This window comes from Hypanus sabinus, chromosome 7 (genome assembly GCF_030144855.1).
Source record: "Hypanus sabinus isolate sHypSab1 chromosome 7, sHypSab1.hap1, whole genome shotgun sequence".
NCBI classification, from domain to species: Eukaryota; Metazoa; Chordata; class Chondrichthyes; order Myliobatiformes; family Dasyatidae; genus Hypanus; species Hypanus sabinus.
In genome coordinates, this window is record NC_082712.1 from 7,886,106 (window position 1) to 7,899,868 (window position 13,763).

Below are 13,763 nucleotides of genomic sequence, written 5' to 3' on the forward strand. Positions count from 1 at the left end.
TAGGGACTTATGCAGTACCACTTTTGTCAAATTTTCATTTCTACATTGTTCCTATTCATCTGTCAGATCTCTAATGGTGTGTACTTGCCTTTTTTTTCTTCTAGGACTGAAGGACATGCCCGTTCTTCACCTGCCAATCTTCCTGCTCTACATTTCTAACTCCTACATTTTCTTGTCTATGGTCTCACCCTCTAACTGATCATACTGGCTAACTTCCCTCATTCGCAGTTCTAATGAAGGTCTTCAGCTTGAAACATTAACTCTGTATCTTGGTCCAGAACTGCAGCCTGACCTGCTGAGTATTTCCAGCAATTTCTGTTTCTATTCCAAATTCCCTACATTAGCAGGTTTTTAAAAAATTTCCCCTTACTTCCCCCTACCCCACACCCCAACTTCTTTGCTATCTAAAACTAACCCACGTCCTCTTCTCCAGTTCTAATGAAGCTTTCGGGACCAAAAATGTCAACAGATGTTGCTGAGTGTTTTCACTACTTTCTTTTTATTACAGATTTGTAGCATCTGTTGCTTTATTTGCATGCAACATTTAAAAAAAAATCTCAAGTATTACCCTGGCTCAGATTCAAATTCAGTACAAGATAAAACTTCTTTTTTAAAAAGGAGAGAATAGCCGTGATTTAAATTGTTTTCACAAGAATACCCACAAATAACATAAGGCAAATTACACTAATGAAAACCAGACACCAACTTTGTATTCAATGTTTATTCACTCCAATTTCCTAATAACATTCTTGTGAATCTTTAGGGTATATAATGTAACCTGCCTTAATGACTACTGCCCAGTGACTCTAATGCCTGTATTCATGAAGTGCTTCAAGAAGTTGATCATGGCACGCATCAACTCCAACTTTTCAGGCAACATCGATCCACTGTAATTTGCCTTCTGCAGAAACAGGTTTATGGCAGATACCATCTCCCTGGCCCTACACTATCTCTGGAGTATTTGGACAGTAAAGACCAAATGGTTTATGGACTATAGTTTTGCCTTGAAGGTTGTTATTCTAAGGAAACTCATCACCAAACTTTGGACCTTTGAAGTTAATGGCTCCCTCTACAACTTGATCATTGACTTTCACAATTGACTTTCATTGACCAACAGACGGCAATCAGTAAGGAAAGGCAGCGATAGCTCCACCATGATTATTCTAGACACTGATGCTCCACAGTCCCTTACTCCACTCCCTGAACATTCATGACTGGGTTGCCAGATTCTGCTCTATATATCACTGCAGTAGGTCACTGTTATCAGATTCTTGAATGGTCCTCCTGTATGTTAAAATGAACTCTTAGCTTCACAAACTACCTCATTATGATAAAAACACAAAATGCTGGCAGAACTCAGCAGGCCAGACAGCATCTATGGGAGGAGGTAGTGATGACTTTTCAGGCCGAAACCCTTCATCAGGAGTGGGCCAGTTTTGGGTCCTGACGATGGGTCTCGGCCTGAAACATCAACAGCGCTTCTCCTATAGATGCTGCCTGGCCTGCTGTATTCCATCAGCATTTTGTGTGTTGTTGTTGTTTGAATTTCCAGCATCTGCAGATTTCCTCGTGTTTGATACTTATTTATCCAATAAGTTATGGGTCAAAGTATTTGGTGAGTACATTTCTAACTCTTCTGGCTTCAGTCTCATTACTGTCTGTTCTGAAATTGTTCGGTTGCGTTCAAGAAAACAATGAAATAGTGCGCTGCCACCTGATAGTGTTTTCAGAAGTCTCCAGTTACCTCGACCACACTTATCTGCCCGAGTGGCGTTTTCAAAAATACCCGCCCTGGAAAGCGTTTCTGAAAAGCTCCGGTTTCAGGGGACGAAAATGGTGTTTTAGTGTGGACGGAGGGTAAAAACGAAGAGAAAAAGCTTCAGTTACGGATTTATCCGGTGCAGTGTGGACGTAGCCTCAGTTTCTGCTGCTATAGAGAAAACAACCTCTTCTCACAGCACATGTCCTCTAAACCAAGCAGCATTCTGGTAAACCTTTTCAGCACCCTATCCAAGGCCTTCATGTGCGTCTTATAATGAGACACCCAGAATTGAACAAGATACTCCAAATGTGGCCTTTCCCAAGTTTTAAGTTGTAACACAACTTGCTGGTTCTTGAACTCAATCCCTTGGCTAATTAAGGCCATACACATACTCTAGCACCCTCATGACAGGTGCCATTTTTAGGGAGCCATATACCTGGACACCAAGATCCTTCTGGTCATCATTGCTGGGTACTCTTCCTTTATGTTGGATCTTCTAAAGAAAAGCATTTCACACGCTTGGAGATTGCCATTTCTCTGTCCATATCTGCTACTGATCTATATCCCACTGAATCCTATGGCAATCTTCTATGCAAATACACAATGCCACAAATCTTTGGGTCATTTGCAAACTCAATTGTGGCAGATAAATCAGTCCATAAATCATAAGCTGCAGTACCCAGCCAATTTATGAATGAAAAGGATACTTTAGCCAATCTATATGCTTTTTACCTTTCTATGCAGATTGTTTTTAAATATTTTCACTTGCTGAGTATTTGCTTAGGCCAAGGTTCCACTTCAACACAATATAAAGCAGTTTTATAAGGTTAAAACTGATGCAACTTAAAATTGCCTTCACAAGAATACAACTACTCACAACATTAGAAGGCCAAATTACACTAATGAGAGCCAGACTCTAACTTTGTCTTTAATTTTTATGGAGGAATTCCATAACATAGAGGCTGAATGTGTCTGCTGGCTCAGTTTACCAGCTCCTCTTGGTTCCTGATCAAACATCTGATTCTACTTGGGCCCCTGTCACAATGTCATGTTTAAAGAATATACTAACCTCAACATTTAAGCAATGTATATTCTTCACAACCCTGCCCTCAGTATTTGCATACAGTAAAAGATTGCTTGAAGCATTGCTCCAAAGAACAAAATGGGAACAAAACACAGGCAGCAGCTCTGGTGTACACCAGTGGCAAATTCACCAAATACATCACACTGAATATAACATCTCTCATACATTAAATGTAAAGTTATTGCAATTTTAGTTCTCATAAGCCACGTGAATAAACATTATTTTCCTGTATCCACCATGTTAACGAGGTTAATAAACATTTTCAATGATTTGTCTCTTGTGAAAATGGTAGACAAAGGAATATCATCTGAATACATGAAGCATTTAACGTTGGATACTGGCAAGTTATTTCACTGCTTGGATGGGTTAGACAGCTTTGCTTTGCGACCATTTCCCCATCATGTATTTTAAAGAGTTGGGGGTAATTCAAGGAAGATTATTTTCTCCACTTTGCTAAAATTTACTTACTGTATATGTTATTTTAAAAGTAAACAACAAATTATATTGAATGAAATGGAATAGATGTAGCAAAACCTTCAGCGCATTTTGTTAACTTTGGGCTTTCGGTAAAGTATAGGAATTATGACCATATTAGATGTCAGCTATAATCACGTGGGTCACTATCTCAAGCCATTTGAAAAACCCAAACATGAAAATCTAGGTTGATTATCCATGACAGTCAAAAGTGCCATCTTCAAATGAAACACTTGTACTGTTAAGTGGGAAAATTTCCCATGAGATTTTGAAAAGAGTGGACTATCACATCAACATTATACTTCAACTGTCATCCCAAAATTAGAAGTAGTAGAAATCATTTTGCCTTCTTGTGATCTTTTGCAAACTATTTGGAGTGCTTCCTACTATAGTGACTAAACTTCAAACAATGTAAGGGGCTTCTGGCATTTGCAAATCTGTCTGTCTGTTTTTTCATAAGCAAACATCAAGTTGTTTAAAAGATTTTAAATTAAACCATATTAACATGCTCGAGGTATATTCTTACCATCAGAATACTATGTGTCTTAAACACGGAAAAAACTCCAAAAATTAAGATGTACGATTCCTTCCCAATAATACACGTATGCTGGTCCATGGGAGAAACTGTGGCTTTCCAAGGGTGAAGTACAACAGATTTCTAAAGTCTTAGAAAGGCATTTAAATGGAGCCTATGAACCAGGAGGAAATGGAAGCGTAAACAGGAACATGAAAGCTGAAAGCCATGCACATAGGTCTTGCAGGGTTAATTGAAGCAGCTCTATACATGAATGCACAATACTTACTATGGTAACAGGTACTCTTTAGCACATCCAGCTCCTGTTTGTAATGCAGCCACAGGAAGGCGGGTGGAAGAAAAAAAGCACAAGTAGAAAAATCTATGCATTCATAACAGCCAATTGTGTTAAACCAAAAAAACGTAACAGAATATACAATTTGTACAGGACAGAGAAATCAGATGAGATCAGTAAATGGAAAAAAAACTACAGCATAACAGCGATCCTAATGTGACAGAAGATACACAGATTATAAATCAGATTACACCATTCCAAACGCTAGAACAAATTGCTGTCAACACTATACAGTCCCACCTTCAGGCCTGAATAATGAAAATGTTTGTTCTAATTCAAAAATAATGTTTAAAAATTTGGGCAGTTTCCACTCCAATATAATTTAAAACCTGGAGATTTTTCCTTCCCTTATCCAAATTTTTAGATTCTATTTTGTAAAAGGCTGCTGCTTACAGTGAGGAAAACCACTGTTACAGTGCCCAGTCAGTGAGGAAAACCACTATGCTCTTTAGGCAGAGAGTTATAGGAGCTTTAGATTTAAAGTCACCTATTCTCCAATCACATAACGAATTCCCAATGCAAGATGCCTGGAGATGTCTTAATGCCATTGTAATGCAATATATTTATCAGATGTATGATATGTTTCTGAAACTATTCATTCACAGGAGATTCTGCAGATGCTGGAAACCCAGAGTAACATACAAAAAAATGCTGAAGGAAATCAGCAGGTTAGGCAGCATCTATGGAAAAGAATAAAGAGTCGCCGTTTCAGGCCAAAATCCTTCAACAGGACTCATGAAGTCAAAAAGACGACTCTTAATTCTTTTCCACAGATGCTGCCTGACCTGCTGAGTTCCTTCAGCATTTTGTGTGTAGTACTCAGTTTAAGGTAGTGGTCCATGGCATAAAAAAAGGTTGGGAACCCCTGCTCTAGATTATTAATTCAGTCTTACATCTCCAGTATTTTATCTCTTCCAGCCTTTGACAAACCTTTTTTCGAATCAAGGGGAAACAGTTATCTATACAACCTGGAACCAAACTTTTGTTCTTAATCACATTTATTCTAGCATTTTCACCTCTGTTTCCCTCAGTATACCCTCCCAACCATGGACTGTGTCAACTGCTTTTGGTGAATTGGAGAGTGAGGGGTGTAATCCAATAGCAGCAACAAACAAGAGGATGTGCAATTTATTCTATAAAGATATTTAGATTTTTTTTTAAGACTATGGCTTGAATTTGTATTTAAAAATGACAATCCCACACCATGCTGGTCATTCTGAAGTTATCATTGCCAGCATGTTGAAATTAATACAACTATTTGTTAATTTTGTAACCAGTTTCACAATCATTTGCTATTTTCCCCAATAGTTGTAGTAGATATCATATGCACACTGTCTTGTATATTATTGCTTGATTAAAAGGCAAAGCAGACAGTTCTTGAATGACTTTATACCAACACACAGTCAAATAATTTCTTCATTATCACAGACCCTTGTGTTCTGTGGCTTGCATTCAACTGCCTGAAACACCTTACCATCATCTACTTTTGTGGGTGTGCTGGGGGGTGTGCAGGTAGGGGAGTGGTCTGCAGGACTCTGCTGGTCGTTGACTTTCACCTCCTCTGACTGGGGCTCTGGAAGCTCTGAAAGAGGGAAACAAAACAAAAAGTTCAAGAAGAGTGCAATCTGAACGTGGTGGGCACTTTTCTATCCTGTCACAGCACACACAAAAAAGGGATATTTGTGAAGTATTTTGCTATGGACAGGTATTGAGTATTATGCTCACCTTTCAATTCTTATTCAAACCTTGAGCTGCAGCTGAATCTGTCATCCACTATGATGACTAGCAGTCTGGTTAATCCAGATTCACCAATAGCATTCCCCTCCACACCTCTGGTGTATTAGATGTGAAATTAATCATTCATTTGGTGGCAAACTGCCAACTAACTTGCTGGATTAAGAGAAATTTCAAAGTTCAAAGTAAATTTATTATCGAAGTACATGTGCCACCAATTGCAATCCTGAAATTCATTTTCTTGAATTCATACGGTACTCAATAAATCCAATAACCATAATAGAATCAATGAAAGACCGCACCAACAGGGTGGTCAACTAGTGTACAAAAGACAACAAAATGTATACATATGTAATCAATAAATGAATAAATAAATAAATATCGAGAACATGAGATGAAGTACCCTTGAAAGTGGGAATAGGTTGTGGGAACAGTTCAGTGACGTGGCAAGTGAAATCATCTTCTCTGGTTTAAGAATCTGATGGTTGGGGGCAGGAGGCTGACAGCTAGGGACTGTTCGTGAAGCTAGTGATGTGAGTCTTGAGGCTCCAGTACTACTTTTTTGATGGTAGCAGCCAGCACAGTGCATGTCCTAGGTGGTGAGAGTCCCTGATGATGGATGGTACTTTCCTGTGACAACACTCCATCTAGATGTGCTCAATGGTGGTGGGGGGGGGGGGGTGGGGAGCTTTATTCATGATGGAATGGACCACATCCTCTACTTTTTGTAGGATTTTCCATTCAAGGCACTGGAGTTTCCATACCAGGCTGTGATGCATCCAGTCAATACACTCTCCCACCATACATCTATAGAAGTTTGACAAAGTTTTAGATATCATACCAAATCCCCACAAATTTCCAGGGAAAGAGAGACATGGCCATGCTTTCTTCATAATTGTACTACTGTTGGGCCCAGGACAGGTTCTCTGAAATGATAATACCAAGGAGTTTAAAGTTGCTGACCCTCTCCACCTCTGATCCCCCAATGGCTCGTGGACCTCCGTTACATCCTCCTGAAGTCAATAATCAGCTCCTTCACCTTGCTGACACTGAGTGAAAAGTTGTTATAATAGTACCACTCAGGAAGATTTTCAATCTCTGTCCTATACACTGATTTGGCACTACCTTTGATTCAGCCTACAACAGTGGTGTCATCAGAAAACATAAATATGGCATTGGAGCTATGCCTAGCCACACAGTCAGAAGCATAAAGCAAACAGAACAGCACACAGTCCTGTGGTGCACCTGTGCTAATGGAGGTTGTGTAGGAGATGTTGCAAATCCAAACTGGGCTCAACAAATAAGGAAATCAAGAATCAAGGAAGTACTGAGGCCAAGGTCTTGAAGCTTATTGATTAGCTTGTGGGGATGATGACACTGAATGCTGAACTGTAGTTGATAAAGAACATCCCGATGTATGCACCTTTCCAGAGTTGAGTGAAGAGTGAATGAAATGGCATTTGCTGTGCACCTGTTGTGCCAGCAGGCAAATTGAAGCAGTCCAAGTTGCTTCTCAGGCAGGAGTCGATATGGTTCATCACCAACCTCTCAAAATACTTAATCACTGTGGATTTAATTGTTACTGGTCAGTAATCACTAAGGCATGCTATGGACTCCTTGCCTCAAATAAGAGTGTACTCTCCTTTGTTCGTGATCCTCTTCATCCATTATCAAGCATCTCTGCTATCCATGCCATTCTCTTCTTGCTATTACCCTTGGTAAGGAGGTACTGAAGCCTTAAGCCCCGCACCACCAGATTCAGGAACAATTACTACCCTATAGCCATCAGGCTTTTGAAACTAGCTGGATAACTTTACTCATGTCAGCTCTGAAATGATTCCACAATCTACAGATTCACTTTCAAGGACCTAGCATCTCATGTTTTCATTTTTTCTTGGTTTTCTTTTGCATTTCAGTCATTTGTCTCATTGTTTATGTATAGTTTTTCATAAATTTTATTATATTTATTTTCCTGTAAATGCCTGCAAGAAAATAAATCTTGAAGTAGTATATGGTGACATAAACATATTTTCATAATAAATTTACTCCAATATATTCCAGAATACAAAACTCACTGGAATTATCTACATGGACAAATTTATTCCTAGAAATTAAAATGGGAAAACCTTCCGCAGATTGCGTTGTACTCACCAGCAAAATTAAACAGACCAACTGTACTCATTTTGCTATTTTCAAATCTGTGTGACAAAATTTTCATTTGGAAAAGTGAGGCATCAAACTTCTTACCCTATCACATCACAAGAACTTTTGTGTCCTTTCTTAACATTTTACAGGAACATGCACCAAGCAAATTAATTAGCATAGGGTTTTTAAAAAAATGTTACTGAAATCAAATGGTCAAATTTCTTTGACCTTGCTGCAAACATTACCTGGAAAGCATAGAAATCCCAGCACAATGAAGAATCATGCCACTGTCACACTTTGTTTGTAAAAATCTGCTGCATGCAAAGAGTAGAAAGGTGGTGAAAACACCTTATGTAGAAGGAAAACAAAAGTGCTCATAATCAGTCACAGTCTCAGGCAGAGATAAGAATTCAGTTGTGTAGCCACCAAGAGCAGGAGGAAGCCCTGATTCATTGTGAGCAAGTTTCAATCACCGCTGAGCAATCAGAATGGTAGACTAATCAAAACATGGAGCTATAGATCAGTGATAGTGAAGATCCAACACATCAAGTCATGAAGGTAAATCAAGTAATCTGAAGTTTTTGATTGGATGGAGTTATGCTTCTTTATTCAAACATTCTGGGTCTTACCCTGCTGGCCAATGTTCAAGGGGTCAGATGAAGGAATATGGTCACCAGAAGTGGCAAGTGCCTTGACAATGGCGCTGTGTAGAGATTCATTTGCATCTTCGTCTCCTGGGTTGAATTGCTTGGAGATGTGGCCTATACTGGTGGGTGGTGTCTGTCCAGAGCTCTGCCTGTAACTGCATGGACTCTTAGCCTCTACGGAACGTTGTTCGTTGGTGCAAGATTGTATTTCAGTTGTGATGTCTTGATTATCTACAAATTCATACGTGGAAGACTGACTTTGGGTTTGATCAACTTCTGTAACAGATAGTTCCTGCAGAACAGGGTGTCTTTGTGGTGTACTTGCCACATTATCTGGCTTGCCATCAGGATGCATTCCAGTGGACCCAATTTTCGAGATCTTGTCATTCTCAACTAGATGAGACAAGATGCAGATAAAGCTTTGCCATTGATAAACTAAACTTTATTTCCATTAAGCATCTGGCTCCTGAATTGACACATCACCATATCTATTCTTTGCAGATAGAAAGTATTCCTTAGTATTTGTTGAGATAACAGAAGGTTAGTTCTTCAGCTAAATCAGTTGATGTTCTAAAGAACTGATACATTTTTCGCCCTCTCGCCATTCCCTAAACAGAAGGGGTCCTAGAACAGATCCCTGAAGCACATCACTGGTTACCAACCTCCATGCAGAATATGACCTGTCTACAATTGTTCTTTGCCTTCTGTGGGCAAGCCAGTTCTGGATCCAGAAAGCATGGTCCCCTTGGATCACATGCCTCCTTACTCTCTCAATAAGCCTCGCTTAGGGTACCTTATCAAACGCCTTGCTGAAATCCATATACACTATACCTACTGCATCTACCTTTATCAATGTGTTCAGTTACATCCTCAAAAAATTCAATCAGGCTTGTAAGGCACAACTTACCTTTGACAAAGCCAAGCAGATGATTCCTAATCATATCAAGCCTCTCTAAATGTTTATAAATCCCACCTCTCAGGATCTTTTCCATCAACTTACCAACCACTGAAGTAAGACTCACCGGTCTACAATTTCCTGGGCTATCTCTACTCCCTTTCCTGAATAAGGGAACAACATCCGCAACCCTCCAATCCTCCGGAACCTTTCCCGTCCCCACTGATGATGCATAGATCATTGCCAGAGGCTCAGCAATCTCCTCCATCGCATCCCACAGTAGTCTGGGGTACATCTCATCAGGTCCTGGTGACTTATCCAACTTGATGCTTTCCAAAAGCTCCAGCACATCCTCTTTCTTAATATCGACATGCTCAAGCATTTTTTTTATGGATTAGAATTTTCAGATTTGGCTGTCATGCTGATAATGTTTTGTTATTTAGTCTGAGACAGACAAGAGACCATTTGGTCCAGCAATTTCAAGCAGCTTCCCAGCAGCCCTGAATTCTGTTCCCAACCAGAATATTGTTCTCTTTCCAGGATGATCTTTGGACAGCTCAGCCTTATTTAGCCCACTCTGTCAAGAGAGTATGGAAAAGGCCCTGAAAGCAAACAAATGATCTGAGACTGGACAAAACAGCAAAGAGCAGTCTTTCTTCCTTCCACCCAAGGAACTAAAAGATTTAGATGTCCAGCTCCATACTGAATAAAATTATCTGCTCATCTGTTTAATAGCACCCTTGCCTCTCTATGAAACTGACAGAATTTTGAGTTTGACAGAGAACAGCCACATTATCTTTGCCATCATATGTGAAGCAAATTTTTGCTCTCAGTGTATTAACAGAAAACTCTGCTTAAGTGTTGAATGGAAGATCAAGAGGGCATATGGGCAACAATGCTGAATATAAAGATTAAACTGTCAGCTTCATGCCAGTCTACCCACTAAATAAAACAAATCAGATTGATTTCTGGAAGCAATGACAGACTACACTTCGCTCTCATGGCTAACTCCCTCGATTAAAAATAAAATGCTGAAAAATTCAGGTCAGGCAGCATCAAGAGATACAAAGGCAAACAACTTGAAGCATTAATTTTGTTTCCCTCAGTTTTACCAATGAAGCTCAACACAGGCTCAAGGGATAAATTATCCTCCAACCTGATTCTTGTTTGCTTTTCTCCCTAATAACAGATCAACTATTTCTGATCAGAACTGCTACAACCACTTGCTTAGATGCTAGTGTCTGCTACACTATTTCTTGTTTCAGTATTTGCACGATTAGCATCCTCCTTTATCTGCTACTATCACTTCTTTCAATCATTTATTTTCCATCTCTTAGCAGACTTTACCTTTAGGTCCTATCCTTTCAAACCTGGCCACCTATGTACCATTGTTTTCTGTGGTCTCCTTGACTTAAAAATTTAACACCGAAGGTTGCTGGTTTTATCACTCAACTGGTAGCTTCTACATTTCTGATTTTTCATATGCTCTAGTTTAAATAAAGCTGAAATAAAGAGGCACTTGTTATACAGTGTGGGCACCATAGGAATATGTTTGAAATTTCAATTCATCTCCTGCAATCCCAAACCAGGTCAAACCAATTTTTAAAGATAGGATGGTTGATGTTACCCCTGCACTTAATGCTCTTCCAGCCTCTTTGCTGTTCACTGGAAGAAAAGTCACTTACAGCTAAACAAGTTTCAGAGGGCAGACTTTCTGTTTGGTATCAAGTTTTGAACCTGATTTTAAGTGCATTGAACCTCCTTCCTTTCATAATTTTAAGAATACATTTATGATATAAAACTCTTAAAACAATCAAATTGCTCAGTTCAAAAGGTTTTATTTTCAACATTTCAAACTGCATGGGTTGTTCTAAACATTTGACATATGTATGTCCCAATGCATCAAGAACTATTCCAGTTGTAGGCAGGTCTACTGATTGCATCCCTCCTCAAAGGTTCACTTTAAAACTGAAATTGCTTCTCAGAAAGCTGCAAGGTTAACTGTAACTGATGTTTGTAAAACACCCAACATTGGAACCATATCACGAGGAGATCAAGCGAAAACAGAACTTTTCAAAACAAATCTAATTTTCTTATTCAGAATTAAGACCATTCATCACCAGACATAGAAGTAGAATTAGGCTTTTCTACTTGAATCTGCACTGCTATTCGATCATGGCTGATTTATTATCCCTCTTAACCCCATTCACCTGCTTTCTCCCCATAACCTTTAACAAATCAAGTATCTCTCAATCTCTGTTTTAAATATTCCTAATGAATTGACCTCCACAGTTACTGGATATACTTAAAGCGGCGGTTAAGGCATAGTTAACTGGCTGGAGTGCACGTGCACTGTCTTCAACTGTTTTACAGAAAGGAAAGATTGCTTAGTTATTTTTTCTCATTAAAAATGATTCATGATTTAGCTTGAATAAGGCATAGAATTATAATGGAATAAATCAGATTTGATTGTAATGATGTATTTTTTTTAAAAAATTCTTGTAAAACTCTCTTCATAAATCACTGATTAGAAACTTGCCTTCAGGTCCCTTCTGCTTGCGTTCAACTTCTTTGCGATACTCATCGAGTTCATGGTCCGTCAACTTATTAAAGGGATTCGGCGCAGTGCTCACAATTACTCGTGGCTGGTATTCCTTTTCAATGATCGCCTTTGATGCCGTCACTAGCTCTCCCTGAATAAGCAAAACAAACTGCTATTAAATGTCTCAATGAATCACAGTACGTAGGGTGAGAAAGCTACTCAGATGGCAGTCAAATAAGAAATGCTAATCACTTGGGAGGCTGTGTGAAATAAATTTCATACTCTGGAGAGAAATTTTTGCATCAGTAAGTTATCTTGTGCACAAAGGCTACCTTCCAAAGTTAAATCAGATGGCGAAATGTGGCCCAGAGGTCACTTCAAGTCTACCTCCACTTTACCCGTGGCGACAGAATTACTGCTACAAGCACCTTGGAGACTCTAGACATACCTAGACAGCTGTGGTGTATTAACCAGGCTAGAACTGCTCATCAGCAAAAAAATGATTTTAGGAACACTTATCCTAATTTCCATAAGCCCTATTAAAATTGAACTAAAAGAACTGTCAGACGTGTAATTTTAAAAGACTGCTTCCAGCATCACAATTTGTTCACTCTGCAAGTATAATCTCATGCCTCCCGGTCAATTCCTATTGTAACTGTCCATACACTGATTTTAGCAGCCCATGCTTTTGACCATCACCAATTCTCCACAGAAGTATATTATTTAATTCACAAACTCAGCAATTGGGAAAATTGCACACACAGCTCCATGCAGTCTTTACAACAAGGGAAACAATCGTCATCCTTCAATCACAAATTCAATTGGGGTTAAGCCAATTTCTTGAGAAATGCATCAAAAAAATCACACTTCTCCATAAAACTTCCCATTAAAAATACCTTTAAGGGGCTGACATCAGCTGAGAAATGGATCCAAAGTCAAAGTCACCAGCTTAGTCAAAATATTCAATCGAGAGAAAATTTAGTTCACAGTTTCACCTAGGAAAGGCATCAGAGCTGAATTCAATGACGACCTCACTAGTATCTACTTCAGACATTCTTTTCATTAAGATGGACTGTGGACAGGAGGCATTATTTTCACCTTCTATTCAGCAATTATGCTTCAACATGACCAAGTTACCGAAACTATTTGAGGTGATTTTGCACCATCATTAATTCAACTTGGCACCTGAATTGTTGTCTCAGCTTTTAGCTGTAGTATTCATGCTTTGTCAATGTCTGCAGCAGCAAATCAACAAAATATGATCCACTGAGCACCCAAAGTGCTCTAACTCCTCAATGATAAAACATGCCTCAAAAGGAACAAATGATCAGAAACTAAACTGAACTACAATGTCAAACTTAATTAAATAACATAACTTTTGATGATATTTTGATCCATGACACTAATATACAACAAGCATTAAATAAAATGGATATGATGAGATGTGGATGATGAAGGAAGAGTGGAATTCCAGACTATGTTGCAACATTACTTTGAATTAACACAAGTTTGCTGAGAAAAAATAAATTAAGAGTGTAACATACAACAACATTAGGACCACTATATAGTGTGCAGAATGCATACATCATAGTTAGAAAAATAAATGTTATT

General features: G+C 38.9%; 1 protein-coding gene across 8 annotated transcripts in view; it reads right to left on the reverse strand.

The window, feature by feature from the left end:
* Positions 1-13,763, reverse strand: part of add1 (adducin 1 (alpha)) — a 173,261-nt gene that overhangs the window by 12,606 nt on the left and 146,892 nt on the right. For 4 of the 8 annotated variants that reach the window (XM_059974140.1, XM_059974139.1, XM_059974138.1 and 1 more), the window contains 3 exons: positions 12,150-12,303; positions 8,698-9,108; positions 5,664-5,771 (listed from right to left, as the gene is read on the reverse strand). In XM_059974140.1, coding sequence (XP_059830123.1) covers positions 5,664-5,771; positions 8,698-9,108; positions 12,150-12,303 — 673 coding nt within the window. Of the gene's footprint in view, positions 1-4,122; positions 4,158-5,663; positions 5,772-8,697; positions 9,109-12,149; positions 12,304-13,763 lie in introns of those variants that run through there. The other 4 variants (XM_059974142.1, XM_059974146.1, XM_059974145.1 and 1 more) reach the window with 4 other exon arrangements.